The sequence below is a fragment of the Hemitrygon akajei genome, chromosome 11, assembly GCF_048418815.1.
Source record: "Hemitrygon akajei chromosome 11, sHemAka1.3, whole genome shotgun sequence".
Taxonomy (NCBI): Eukaryota; Metazoa; Chordata; class Chondrichthyes; order Myliobatiformes; family Dasyatidae; genus Hemitrygon; species Hemitrygon akajei.
In genome coordinates, this window is record NC_133134.1 from 22,516,795 (window position 1) to 22,531,880 (window position 15,086).

The 15,086-nt window shown below is 40.5% G+C and overlaps 1 protein-coding gene across 3 annotated transcripts in view; it reads right to left on the reverse strand.

Moving 5' to 3' along the window:
- cramp1 (cramped chromatin regulator homolog 1) overlaps positions 1 to 15,029 on the reverse strand; it is a 77,073-nt gene extending 62,044 nt beyond the window's left edge. Inside the window, exons 1-2 of one of the 3 annotated variants that reach the window (XM_073060390.1) lie at positions 14,687 to 15,029; positions 11,869 to 12,146 (exon numbers count right to left, since the gene is read on the reverse strand). In XM_073060390.1, coding sequence (XP_072916491.1) covers positions 11,869 to 12,146; positions 14,687 to 14,718 — 310 coding nt within the window. In that variant the 5' untranslated portion in view covers positions 14,719 to 15,029. Of the gene's footprint in view, positions 1 to 11,868; positions 12,147 to 12,555; positions 12,788 to 12,834; positions 12,909 to 14,686 lie in introns of those variants that run through there. The other 2 variants (XM_073060391.1, XM_073060389.1) reach the window with 2 other exon arrangements.
- Positions 15,030 to 15,086: the final 57 nt, after the last annotated feature.

The following is a 15,086-nucleotide window of genomic DNA, read 5'->3' on the forward strand; positions in this document are numbered from 1 at the left end:
TTCTCTGAATACCATGAGACCTTTTGCTATGTTGATGACAACACATAAATGGAAGTTGCTGATCCAAATTTATGGACTAAATAAGTTAGTGGATTACAGAAACAAAGGCAGATTAAAGTATTAGAGCAAAGGACTTGAACCATCCTTGGAACAAGTACAATAGGTGACTCTGAGTGTAGCTCCGATGGAAATCAAATATTTCCATTTAGCTGAAATCCAGTCACAGCCATGGGTACTTCAAGTAAGCAGCGTCATTTTAAAACATTCTATTGATACTGAAAATGGATCTTGGACTGCAGCTCCCCTTTAAGAAAACCAGATAGCACACAAGTCTGCAAGTGCAATTGAAACGGAGACCCCACTCCCAACTATTCCGCTGGTGAATGTAGTGTCTGGAAAATAGAACTGAAGACCTTAGAGCAAGATTGCTGTACAAGATGGACATCGGGCACTGTACTTTGTTTCATGGAAACATGGCTATCAACTGCTATTTCAGGCACAGTGCTGCAGCATGAAGGGTTCACTATTCTCTACAAAGTCAGGCCAGCTTAGTCTTTTAAAAGGTAAAAGAGGAGAAGTATGATTAATGATTAACTCATTGTTGTGTATAGATCTGGTCGTGGTAGTGGTATACATTTCACCTCAGGCCAACATCAGGCAGGCACTGGAGGAGCTGAGCACCGAAATTAGCAGTCACAAAACAGAGCATTAATTGCATTCCCTATCATTACTGATTTCAACCAAGCCAGCCTGAAGAACTGTTTGAACAACTACCACTGACATCACCTATGGAACCAGAGAAGCCAACACACTTGAACACTGTTATTCTACCATCAGAAATGCTGGCTGTACTTCTACTCCCATCACGTAGGCAGAGTCTAAAGACACAGCACCAGTGGTGAGAGCCAAGAAGGTATGATCAAGGGAGGTGGAGGAGCGCTTACAGTGCTTAGAGTTAGTGGGTTGGACAATATCCAGGGTTTCATCTTCAGGTCACCACAGTTTTCACAACCATCATCAAGATCTGTGTGGATGAGTGCACGGCTTTGAGAAAACACCAGCAGACATAGCCAAACCAAAAGCCAAGGATGAACTAGGAGATTTGTAGTCTGCTGAGGGCTAGATCTGTAGCATTGAAGACTGGTGATCCAGAACTATACAGGACACCCAGATACAACCTACGGAAGGCTATTTTAAGTGTTAAAAAAAAACAATTCCAATTGAGGTTAGAGACAGAATCGGACTCACATCAGCTCTGGCAGGGTTTGCAGGCCATTACTTCCTACATAGTGAAGCCTAATATCCTAAATGGCTGCGATGCTTCACTCCCAGATGAGCTCAAGGCCTTTTATGCAAGCTTTGGAAGGGAGAATAAAACTACACTTTTGTGAATCCCTATAGCCTCTGGTGATTCTGTGATCTCTGTCTCAGAGGCCGGCGTCATAACATCTTTCAAGAGAGTGAACCCCTGCCAGACGTCAGACCCTGATGCTGTACCTGGTAGGGCTCTGAAAACCAACTGGCAGGACTGTTCAAGGACATCTTAAATCTTACTACTGCAGTCGGAGTTTCCCACCTGCTTCAAAAGGGCAACAATGATACCAGTGCCCAAGAAGAGCAGAGTGAGTTGCCTCAATGACCATCACCCCATGGCACTCAATGCAGTTTGCTTTTTGCCACGATAGGTCTACAGTGGATGCAATCTCACCAGCTCTCCACTTGGCTTTGACTCATCTGGGTAAGAGTTAACCTATGTCATGCTGCTGTTTATTAATTACAGCTCAGCATTCAACATAAACATACCCTCAGTTCTAATCAACAAGTTCCAAAACCTGCAACTCCCTGGGCAACTGGATCTTTGACTTCCTCACCAGGAGGCCAGTCTGTGCAGATCAGAAACATCTCCTCCTCATTCAACACTGGCGCACCTCTAGGATACGTGCTAAGCCCACTGCTCTACTCTCTCTCTCTACACCCACAGCTGTGGAGCTAGGCACAGCTCAAATACCACCTATAAATTTGCCGATAACACAATTATTGTTGGCAGAATGTCAGATGGTGATGAAGAGGCATACAGAAGCGAGATACATCAGCTGGTTGAGTAGTGTCACACCAACAACCTTGTACTTGGTGTCAGTAAGGCCAAAGAAATGATTTTGGACCAGGAAAGAGAAGTTGAGGAAACACACACACGTCCTCATAAAAGGATCAGCAGTGGAAAGGGGGAGCAGTTTCAAGTTTCTGGGTGTCAATATCTCTTAAGTTCTACTCTGGGCCCAACATATTGATACAATTACAAAGGCTATATTTCATTATAAGTTTGAGGAGAACTGGTATGTCACCAAAGGCACTTGTAAATTTCTACAGGTGTACAGTGGAGAGCATTTTAACTGGTTGCATCATTGTCAGGTATGGAGGGGCCACTGTACAGAATCAGAAAAAAGCTGCAGAAAGTTGTAAATTCAGCCAGCTCAATCGTGGGTACCAGACTCTCCAGCACAGAGGATACCTTCAAAAGGCAATATCTCAACAAGATGGCATTCATCATCAAGGACCTCCATTACCTAGGATGTGCTCTCTTCTCATTGCTACCATCAAGGTGGTGCTACAGGAGCTTGATATTAAACTTGATTCTGAGCTAACATATCACAATCACAGTTTAAAAAAAAACAAATATACTGGAAATCTAACAACAGTGATGAGGTCCTGAGCTCTGTTTTAAATCAGTAGATTAAAGCTGTGAAACTTGCTTTTTCCTTGAGATGATGTCTGATCTCTTGTGTATTTCCAACACTTATTTTATTTCAGATCAAGAATTTGCAATGTTTTGCATTTATTAAAAAAAGAACTGCTGTACTCACAAGTCAAGGTAGAGTAATTAGTTTGCAAGACTGACAAAAAGTATCCCATTCATGAATATTTTAAACCTGATTAGAAACATATTTTTCAATGATGACAGTACCAGTGCGTGTAACAACAAAATACATGCGTAATTCACTGAATAAGATTCTTTAAATATCTGAAGCTATCAAAAGATCATCTCTTCTGCATTTCAAATCTTTGAATATTTAGATATTGTCTTTAATATCAAACTAGACCTATATTCTAGCTCAAAATTCAGACTCATTACTTTGAAAATTACAACTAATTGCTTGTGTATAACTGTAAATTCTTTAATAAAGCAGAAACCCTCTATCAACACAAGATAATTTGAACAGTCTGAAATTAAATCTAACATCAAACATACTCAATAGAAACTGAATGCATTGAATGTAGCAATTTCTTACCTATTCCTCAACTGATATTATTTTGTTACTGTCACACACAGAATTTAATATTGCACTTTACTGAAACCAAGCAAATTTAAAAGCCAGAAAATTAAGATCACATTTTCTATTAGGTTGCTGGTTAGCAACAGGCAAAATGGTAGGATGAAAGTGCAACTTGAACATCACACAAAATGTGGTTTTGAATCAAAATTCAGAACAATGACTATTGAAGAATTACATTTCTAAATTCACTTAAGTTATACAATGAGTAGCATAATTCTTTGGAATATGGTTTTTAATTTGAGTTTATGTGATGAAACAAAAGCTTCCCTTTTTCTCATAGCTGTAAAGAATCCAAGTAAATTTACTATAAGTTGTCAGAAATCAGCTCCCAGGAACATAAATCTACTGCATAAAAGTGCTTCCAGATATTGGAATGGGACTCTCACCAAGAGAAGCTGTAAGCATAGCCAGAGGCAGGGAGCAGAGAAATTCACATTTGGCCAGAATAAAGTGCTGTTTTTAAGATTAAACAACATTACTCAAGCATTTTAGAAGATTACTCCATTTTATCCAGGAACTTATGATGTGAAGAAAACGCTATTCAGCATCTACACAACTTAGTAAAGAATATTATTTGGCCTAAAATTTAACTACAATAAACTTAAAAAACGTTCTACCACCTTTCAGAATGCCACTATGTAGGCCCATACTTAAAGCTGAGCAATTTTCAAATGTTAAAAGCCTCTGGAACTAAGGACTGAATATGGCTCTCCAGTGGTTCAACTCGACCATGGATGTTGTGCCCTAGCTGTCTACATTGTCTGTGCTGACTAGACCAAAGGGAGACTGGCAGTCTCTGGTGCAAAGGTTGCATCTACAAGTGGTCTCAACTCTGCAGGAGTCGAACAGTTCCTTTCTATGAGCCTGTTTGTCTTCTGCCACTTTCAGGAATATTTCTTTGCCTGACAATGTGTGGTTTCAGGGTGTTTCTCCCCCTACTGTGATCAGCTACAAGTTCCTCCAAGGACAATGCTGAAGTCCAGCGCCTTCAGGTCCTGCTCACAGATATCTTTGTAGTACAGTTGTGGGAGACCAGCAGTTCTCTTACCTAAAGCCAACTCACCATACATCTTGTTGCCATCTTGCACAGGCAGACATAGCCTACACTGCCTGAGCAGGGTATACATGCTAGGGAGGCCGACAGGACAGAGAACCTCACATTGGGTACGCTGCCTCTCCAAGAAATGCCCAAGATGTGACAAAGGCACATTAAATGGAAAGCATTGAGCCTTCCCTCCTGCTTGGCATATGTTGTCCAGGTCTCACCGTGTGCTGGTGACACAAGCATCATTTATGCTGCTATCTTTGTTTTGACTGAGAGTTTAGAGTTCTCCCAGACGTGCGGTGAGGCAGGCAAGAGTTGCAGCCTTCCTGACGCACTTGTCAATTTCTGCACCCAGGAAAGGTTGATGGACCTCAGGTACGTGAACTGATGAACAACATCCAGTCTGTAGCTATCAATGTTAGTGACTGGTGGTGCTTCAATGTCTTGTCCCAAGATACTTGTATTTTTCAGGCTGATAGAACAAATTCTTTACAGACCTGGGAGGAGTAATTCATTGAGTTTTGGAGGTGCTGTGTAGTGTCGGTTGTGACAGCTGCATCATCAGCAACAGTATGTCTCTGATCACAGCCTGCACACTTTGATTTTGGATTTTAGGTGGGTGAGGCTAAAGAGCCTGATGTGATTCCGATAGATACATTTAGCCAACTTCTGTAGGCGGTCCAATTCTCAGTTGAAGACTTTGCTAACAACACCCAGTCGCTTCTCTCATCTTTGTTTTTGTAGAGGGTTATGATCTTGGCTCCCTCATATCCTGTGGTACAGCTCCTTCCTACCAGCACTGATAGAGAATTTCATGAAATGGCATGCAGTGCTTGATCAGGTCTGGGGAGTCCCATCATTGCCTTCTGCTTTCTCCAAGGCCAAGCTGCTGATAGCTTTGCTGAGCTCCTCTAGGGTCAGCTCTGTATACAGTTCTTTCATTGTCAGCAGGCGTCCACGGCTGAGTTGTGACAGTGTTCACTCTGCAGTAGAAGTCAGAGTAATGTTCTACTCACCTCTCCATCTGTTTGTTCCTGTGATTACTTCCCCATTGATGGGCCCAAGAACTTTCTTAGTGGCATCATATATACCCCTGATATTGCCTAACAGTATTGCCATCTGGACATCTTCACTGAGCTGCATCCAGTACTGGCTGGTGCAGCACCAGGCAGTCTGCTGAACTTTACTTCTAGCAGCCCTGAGGATCTGCTGGTGCCTCTCAATTGGTGAATGCCTACACTCAGCTAGGGCAGCACATATGTTTTTAATGACAAGGGGTCATCTCATTGGATTTGACCTTGAACCAGTCATTTTTTGAGGTCTTCCGAAAGGTAGCTAAGGCAGTGCTGTAAATAGTTTTCGGCAGAAGTTCCTTTTTCTCTGTGGGAGTTTCCAGGCTGATGGGTGTTCAGTTCTTTCTCGAAGGACTTAGCAAACAGCTCAGGTAGGACTGGGTGACATCAATGAGAGGGTTCCCTTCTTGTTCAGTGTGATGGAACTTTTTTCACAGCAGTCTGATCTTGCAAAACATCAGCAACTGGTTTGTGGCATAGACCGCGCTGTGGTAGGAACATGCGAAAAGCTCGCTGCTGACGTAGGAACACCTGACTAGGATCAAGTCCAGCTTATGCCAGTATTTGGAGGCAGAGCATCTCCAGGAAAAGTTGTGTTGAAACTTAGTCTGAAAACATGATTCGGTGATACATAGATTATATAGGTGCAGAACACCAGCAACTGCATCACCGCTCTCATTCATCTTGCCCAAGGCAGGAGGGCACCCACTCTGGCATTAAAGTCACCCAGGAGAACAAGATATTCCTTGCTGAGAGTCTTCCTGATGATGACTGCAAGGTGGTTCTCATTAAGTTCATCCTTTGCCTTAGATGTGGAGCACAGAGTGGAAGTGGACACACTGACAAGAGTAACTGGACTGTTGGTGGTGTTGAGAAGAGTAAGAAATCGCTCAGATCCATTGTTGCCCAGTTCCACCATCTTCAACAATGTCTTCCACAATGCATAGCCTACTCCATGCTCAGAGCCCTTTCCTTGCCAGAAAAAGGTGTAGTCTCTCTCCTTTAGTGAGCTCAAGTTAGGAAGATGAGTCTCCTGGAGGAGGGCGACATCCACTTGAAGTCCTCCTTTATTACAGCTGTCTTACTGACATTAGGGATGTCTTGGAGGTTATCAGAGAACCGAGTCAGCATTGTCCAAACATTCCAACATCCCAGTTTTAGAGCTGGTCTCTTTCGTTATTGTCTTGCCTACTGCAATGTTTTCAATCTGCAGTTCAGATAATACCTAATCCCTATGCACCCAATGAGGATAGTAGCCTGTAGCAGAACAGCACCTTTTTGATTGAGGACTGCCCGGCTTAAGGCGGGCAGTAGCTATCCAGTGAGATCCAAGAATCTCTCCCACCGTTGGAAGGCATCTCTGGCGCCATGCTCACGTCAATCAGTGTAGTGGCTTCCTATGCTGTGTCAACACCGTGAGACGAAGCAGGAGTGCCCTCTCCTGAATAGAGTCGACACTACAAGGTGAAGTCAATACTCAAGCCAGGGCATTACAATATGGAGAGCAAACTGTTGCCTATGCAGCAGGCTCACCTTCTCCACAGTTGATGAATCCAAATGTACAGCAGAGAACAAACAGTTCGACACCAGTGGTGTTGCAGGAGTCGGCAGTCAACATTGAATTCAACATAGTGCTGCCTTAGTGACTCCAGCTCCAGATTTTTCCCTCCAGAAGACTTCCACATAAGTTGTATAGCCGCAAGGACTGAATACAATGTACAAAAAAACTGTAACGGCAATAGTGCTGAGTGCAAAATAAATAAGCAATTTTCGTGCATCAACATCTTATACATCTGAGGTGCAATTACCTACAGCATTCCTGGAAATAATCTGAATCTGATACATAGACAATTATGCACTCCAAAGAATTCAAATACAACTTACAAACATTGGTATTGCTACCATGCTCTTCTGCAAGAAATCAATAGTGTGAAAAAATTAGTTAAAAGTATTACCAAATTTTAAATCCAAATTGCTCAATGGTTGCTTATTTTCAATACAATTAGTATGTAGGTGGTAGCCACAAAATCCATTGCCTTAAAAAAAAACACCTAGCATCAGAGATAAATAATAATTTACTTTCAAAGAAAATGATACTGAATTGTCAAATAATTTGAAATGAAGAATGTAAATTACAGTGCAGCATGAATTTAATAATTATGGAATTCAAGAGGGATTCTTAATTCATTTCCCAAGGAAAGACGTTGCGGTGATCTACTGAGGTTCATAAATGCAACTTGTCCACCAATGGCTTTCACTTCAAATTGAATTAAGTTCAAGTGATTACAGCAGCCAAGAGATGAAGCTATTAGCAACAGAAGGAAGTTAAAGAATATTTTTCAGATTTGTCCATATCTACAAATCACTCACACAAACACTAACATGATCCTTAACCTCTACTATTGAAACCATTACCATCTTGTTCCAGAGCAATGTCAGTATTACAAACATTTATAGCACATATTCTGCAGGGAAGAACCATTAAAATGTGATCAGATGAGTGGATGCTTGCCTAAAGTTTAATGGAACAGTAAAATGCACTTTAATGATCTGTTCAAGTATGCAAGTGTTTTGTGTATTAATTTGACTTCACTGGTCAATTAAATTACGGTAACCCACCTAATAAAATTACGACTCCAGAGGTAAGAATAGATGCCAAAAAACTGCAATTGTCACAGCAGCTTAGTATATAGCCTGCATCAAACATTTAAGGTATTTTATAAGGCAGAACTAAGATTAAGAAAGTAAGTGGATTGGATACCAAAAGTTATCAACCCCCATAACAATATTAGATTCAAAAGCCTAAAGTACGTATATAACATTTTTCCTATGAATTGCAGGACTAGTTTCCCCCTCTCCCTTTTAGTAATTGTTCTTTCCTGTCAGCCTAATGGGCTTTTGATGCCACTCACTGCAGTACTATAGAGATACAGTTACAATATCAAATGATTTTTGTGTAACTTTTGATTTATGGACAAAATCGACTTATGGATATGTAAAAAGCGAACCAGCTTGTTTTCTGGGGATGGCCCACACAAGTGCATAATCATGAGGAAAGCCAAAAAGACTTGTGTTTGTTCTACAGTTCAAAAGCAGAGAAGCATTGCTCAGTTTGTACAAAGTGTTGATTTGTGTATATTCTGATATTCACGATACAAAAATAACAAATTATTTGGCAGAATTAAGTAATGACAGTTCTCTTTGAATGAGAAGTCTGACAAAATGAATTTTAGCATCATGTAGGCCAGGGGTGTCAAACTCATTTTAGGTCACGGGCTGGATTGAACAAAATGCAGCTTCATGCGGGCCGGATCAGTCGGACGCGTGCGAACGCAGCTTTCGTTGCCTCCGTTTTTTCAGCCTGCTCTCATGTGTCTCAGTCTCTGCTATAACTACAAAGTGTTTCACTTTACAAATTCCGTTTCTTATGAAGAAGACTGCCGAGCAAGACTGCCGAATAAACACTAAAAACCCTGAAAACCTGGTACCTGAATAAACTCAGCATTAGCCATATCATACGCCATAGGCGCTTCGATTACTGGGGCCAGCTTTAATAGTAATTAGATATTATCTCGCGGGTCAAAGATAATTCCACCGCGGGCCTTGAGTTTGACATATATGATGTAGGCACTTGACAGTGTGAATGTTGCTTCGGCTTGTTAACAAGTTTAAAATATGTTGCAATATATTCTGGAGAAGAGCAAAGAATATGAAGAGAACCAGTAGCAGGATTCAGGAATTTCTTTGCAGTTACTAAACCCCACAACCAAAGGAACTGCTTCAAATAGATAATACTGACACACTGGTATGGAAAAAAGAGATGGGAAGGAACAGAGCAAAGAGTGGGGAAAGTTTGTGGTGCATGCACAATAGTTTGGGTGAGATGGGCTCAAAGTCCTGTAGCTTATTCTATGTAAATAGCCAGTAATAATTGATTGTATAGTCCCGCAGGTGTCACCTAACTACACAAGAATATAAGTAATAGCTCTGAAGGACTCATTGAAATGACTTTTGAAGACCATCTGCTTGATTTAGTTTATTATAAGCAACAACTTCAATTGTTTCTAGTTTTTAAAAGCTAAAACACCAAAGCTGACCTCCAAATTATGAAAATAGAGTTCAGTCCCAAGAAAATGAATGTAGTAAAATCAAAGGCCTTTCAGATTAAAGAAACAAGCAGCCAATTTCTGTAACCTAAATTTTATAAATAAATTGGCCAGTAAACTTTCTATTTCAAATCACGCATGTTCTATATAACCCAAAATTAGATTTCCCCAAATTTACTAGTCTAGATATCTTATGACACAATATGAATGATCAGAATAATTGAATTTGCATAAACACGGCCAGGCAGTAATTCAGTAATGTTAGATAATTATTGTGGAAAACCTAACGAACATTTGGAAAGATATTTCAAATATTTCAGTCAGCATTTACCTCCTCATCATATTTTGCACTTTAGATTTTGATTCGCTAGAGATTTAAAAAAATCCGGCATACTAATCTAACTCATAACAAAGGTAAACTACAACAAAAATAATGAAACTAATCATTTATGATGTTTCAATGAAGACAAAGCACCATCTAATTTAATAAGAGTAAATAGAAACTGCAGGCACTAGAAATCAAAAACAAATCAGAAAAGACTGGATGCACTTAGCAGGTCAAGCAGCATCTGTGAGGAAAGGAGCAAGATGGACATTTCAGGCTGCCACATTTAGCAGAACTGGAGAAATGAGAAAATCAGTAGATTTCAAATTGTAGAAAGAGGGAAGAGAAGGAAGAACAGAAGGAATACCTGTAGTAGTAGTAATGTTTCCAAGGTACAATTACTTTAAAAAGAATTGTTAGACAGAAAAAAAAGTAGTGGCATGAATTGAAATGGAAAGTGTGACACATTGGAGAAGGAGATAGAAAATAAATGGTTATCTTAAATTGTTAGATTCAATCTTTTCCCTTAGTCGGCCAGTAGTGTAGTTGCAACAGCACCAGACTTTAAGGCAAATGGTCCCGGGTTCGAATCCGGCTGGCTTCCTGCACCTTTATCATCCGCGTTGGGTTGAGCATCAAATTAGCAACTTGGCCTCATAAAAATAGACAAATGCTAAGAAATTGGCATAAAAATGCTGCCCAATATGCCACAAGGTGCGAAAGGGAAGAACAACAATATTGTCCCACAGCAAAAAAGGACGCTGTCTCTTGTTGGTGTAACTGAAAAGACTGAAGACAGAGACGTCAGAGTGGAAGGGGAGATCACATCAAAAGTAAGACAATTACTTAAAAGACTACTCTATGGTAATTAAGCACATTAAGCTCACCTATTCTTTAGTTATCATCCAATTTGCTATGAGTGAAATCATAGTGCTTCATTTAAACTACATCGCAATTTATCTGAGGACCAGAATCAAATTCTCTCAAACCAAATTAAAACTTTAAATCAAATGGCATGGAAATCAGATTAATGAATTATATCTGAATAATGTAATTGTGCACATAACAGGAGACCATCATGGACAATTTAACAGATGGTTGACCAAGGAATGAGTTGTTCAAATCTTTACAGTTTACTCACAGTCATTTGTTATTTATCGTATGCTGCACAATCAATTTGTTTTTCCATTAACATTTTAACTGACCAGAATTACTCTCCGTGTGCCAAGAGTGTTAAAAATGTCTGGACTAGATGAAGGTGTAGATTAGTATTAAATGAACAACATTTCTCTTAAACAGTTAATGTACATTTTCCTGCTTCTTTTTGTCAAGAGCAATAACAATGATTTGTCAGCAATGGCTAAAGATAGAGCTGTACCTACAGGAGACATTTAAATTTGTGACAATGCACTGAGTGGAGTTATACATGAACCACTTAGGAGAAAGGTCAAATAAAAATGATAATAACTGATAAGTAAAGTTTTGAACTGTATATTAGCATTTTAAAACTAGCTAGAAATATTATTTGAAAAACTATACACAAAATTTATTGTCTGTAATTCAGGCTCTGATTCAGGCTCAGAACCTTAACTGTTCTGCAGTCCCACTCAAGGAGTTACATGCTGAGAAATAGTCCCACAATATATCAAATGCGAAGTGAATTTGTTTGTGAAATTCTTAGGAGCTGAAGTACTTAATCCAGCAGTATGGAATATAGCTGCTCCAGTAAAGAGGATTAAATGTTATTTGCTAAGTGACTTCCAGTGAACAGTGAACTAAAAGTAGTTGCAATAACTGCAGATCACATACAGAGAGTACAGTATCAATTTATATCCAAAACTTTTTTTAAAGGAAACTTTGGAATAACCACTTTCTCCATAAAGAACAGGATTTTGTTGAAACAGTCATGAAAAACCCATTTCACCCTCGTAGGAGTGTAATGATTCTGATGCTATCAAACCTTAAATGGTAAGAACCTTCATTTTACCTTTTCCCTTATTGTTCTGGAAGCTGCTGGATCCATGAGAAGCAGCAGGATCTTTCCTTAACCTCTTGTTGGGAGGCCTCACACTGGATCTTAAGAAATGATGCTGATCTGGGCTGGTGGCAGCTGCTGAAGTATCTTCTCTCTTTGTGCTGTGTTGAGATCTGCAGCCTCCTTCTTCACTCTCCCCATCTCCTTCAGCACTCTCCTCGTCTCCAGATCTTTTGCACACTCTTCTCAGCCCTTCATCGCTATTCACCTCCGTACATTTTGCCGTCATTCTGGAGAACACAAAATAAGGCAAAAATCAGTAAAATATATACTTTAAGGCATTTTTATTTCCATATTTCTAAAGCCTCACAACTTGCAACTGTAAACATTTTTTCCAACATGGCCGCCGTTGTTTTTCTCCTGATCCCCGATCGCTGTCCCGCAATCACCCGCTGAAAATTTTGTTCTCCTCCGCTAGTTTGGGGTCCTGAAGCTGAGTTCCTGACCCAGCCGGAGAGAGAAAGGGGTTTTCTTCGACTCTTGAAGGTGTTTGTGTTGAGGGAACCGCAGTTTCTCGCAGCGTTAACGTCTTCCTCCTTCCCCTTGAGCTTCACTCCAAACCCGCGACATGTCGGCCGGGAGCAGCTGAAACCTCCACACACTCGGCCAGAATAAAGCGTCTATCCCTCCTTTTCCTACCCATTTTGGCGGTCCTCGGCTGCCGAAACTGTCTTCTTCCTTCTCACCATGGGCACGGCCTGTTTGTGCAGGGTCTCAGCGGCCAAAGGTTCATATTTCCAGCTTCAGAAAGTGGCTGCTCTCTTTTCCCCACTCTCCTTTCCTCGGGCTCCAACTCCCTTCGCCACAAGGAAATTACAAACACACCCACACACAGAAATATACCCCACAACCCCGAATTTCATGCCAACCCCCCGCCAGCAGAACCAGACGGACACGCTGCACCCCTCTTTCCAGCACCTCAGCAGCTTTTAATCCAAAACACAAATGTCACCAACTCCACTCTCACTCCTCTCCCTCTCTGAACTTTGCTCGCTACGTCACCACAGCTGTTCCCCAAACTTCAGCACAAACTGCCCTGGATAGAAACGCATCATCATCACCAACATCAAACCAAAATATATATCCATTTAATAGAATAAAGTATCGTCTGTGACAATTCATTAAAACATATTTATTAAAAATAAAATTTACATAGCAAAACAAACCTAAATTGCCTCTCAACGTTACTCTAATCGACTGATCTCATGTCGTTTGAAATCTGATTAGAAAATGTAATTATACTTAATATCTTATGCCTTATACATTAGCTTATTTAAGAATTAAGAATCTTTTTATTTGGAACAAGCAAAGATTGATAAGTGATCCACAAGACTTTGTGCAATCCAATATAAGCATTTTTGGTATGCTAGATGAAAGGATAACTCCACTAAACAAACACAAAGAGCAGTTATATTAAAATAAAGCATTATGCCAGTATAATAGCATACTTTGCAGTAAAACATGTTCACTAAAGTTATATTTCATGCAGATCAAAATTGGTATGTTGGTTTAATAAAATAAGTACTGTACTACAGGTGCAAAGATGAGGCAAAAAATGGGTTTTTACAAAAAGTAGCAGTCAAGTTCTGTAAGACCACATTTACTAGAAAAGACAAAACATACATCTTATCTAATCTATAACAAAATAGTCAACTTTTAGTTTATCTATGAATAATACTGATTTAAAGGTCAATTGTAGATAAAACATTCTCTGCGAAACAAATTGCTATTTCTGCCTCAAAATATTGAATTAAAGTTAGTCATGTATTCCACTTGGATCATGTAACTTACGATTATAAATATTGCTGTCTTATTACAGCAAGTATTTGACCTCATGTTGGATGCACATTATGACACCATGATTAGTCTATCTAAAAGTGACCAAGTCATGTTGAAATTATAGTTTGCACCTTTTGCTCCAAACTCCACAGCATGAAAAAATGTCATTAAAGGATCTCCTACTAAATCATTCTCATATTTTGCAACTTACTCTTAAAATTCACTGAGCAAAAAGACTTGAAATATTCTATCAAAGTAAAATTACCTCGAGGTAGTTTTATGAACTATGCTTGAAAACTGCATTCAATGAAACACCTAAACCCCATAATATTCTGATGCATAGGCAAGACTTCTTTCCAGCCTGGGAAAAGCATTAGGTGACATTCAGTGCCATCATCTTCAATGCTTCTTCCCCCCAAATGACAGGCTCGTTCCAGCTCTAAGTTCCATTCCACAAAGTAGTCCAGGCTACCAAATGTTTCAGAGCCTTGACAATACTTTTGCATTGACCCTGGTGGTGTGTGAGGTGCTCACGTTTCGTTTACAATAACTTATCTTTATCAGACAAGCTCAAAACTCCACGTCATTCAGAAGAGGCATCCTAACTCTCCGGCTCAAATTCCTGACAGCCTTTCTCAATAACTAAAAAAAAGTGGTATATAACAGCAGAGAGTTCACCACAGGCATTGAAAACTTAATAAAACTTTCGAAGTCACTCGAGTTAAATGATATTGGCTAAAGCTGAGTAACATTTACATTATTTATAATACAAACTGCCAAACAACAGCAACTATAAACACAAGGAATTCTGAGGTTGCTGGAAATCCAAAGCAACACTTAAGACAGAAACCTACTTCAATGTCTACCACTGTAACATACCAAAACAAGTCTTAAGTGTTACGACACTAAGATGAGTGTATCTATCCCATCTTCAACTATTTTTGAGACCAGTTCTGACGGACATTGCTTTGATTAGATGCGTTATACCTACACGCATAAATCGGGCAGCGAGATCCACGGCATCAACACGCCTCAGGATAAATGTTACGGGAGCCAGCTGCCAGTTTAGTCCTGGTTATCTTGCTGAGACCCGTTTGTACTGCTGCCGAGAGAGGGGACGCCGTTCCCGGGGCCCAGTGGGCCACACCGCTCCGCCGTACAGCGACCAGCCTGCCTTTCTCCCCCTCTCCGCCGGCCGGCTACGCAATCCGGGTGGCTCACGCTCACGGCCAGCACCGCGGGCTCTCACTCCGCTGCCGCAGAAGCCCCGCTCCAGCCCTCACATCCTCCACACATCCATTCGCAGCCGCAATCGCTTGGCGCCCAACGCCAACGTCGCTGGCCCCGCTGGCCATTGGAGAGCCGCGCCCACGTGATGTCAACAGTGTCGG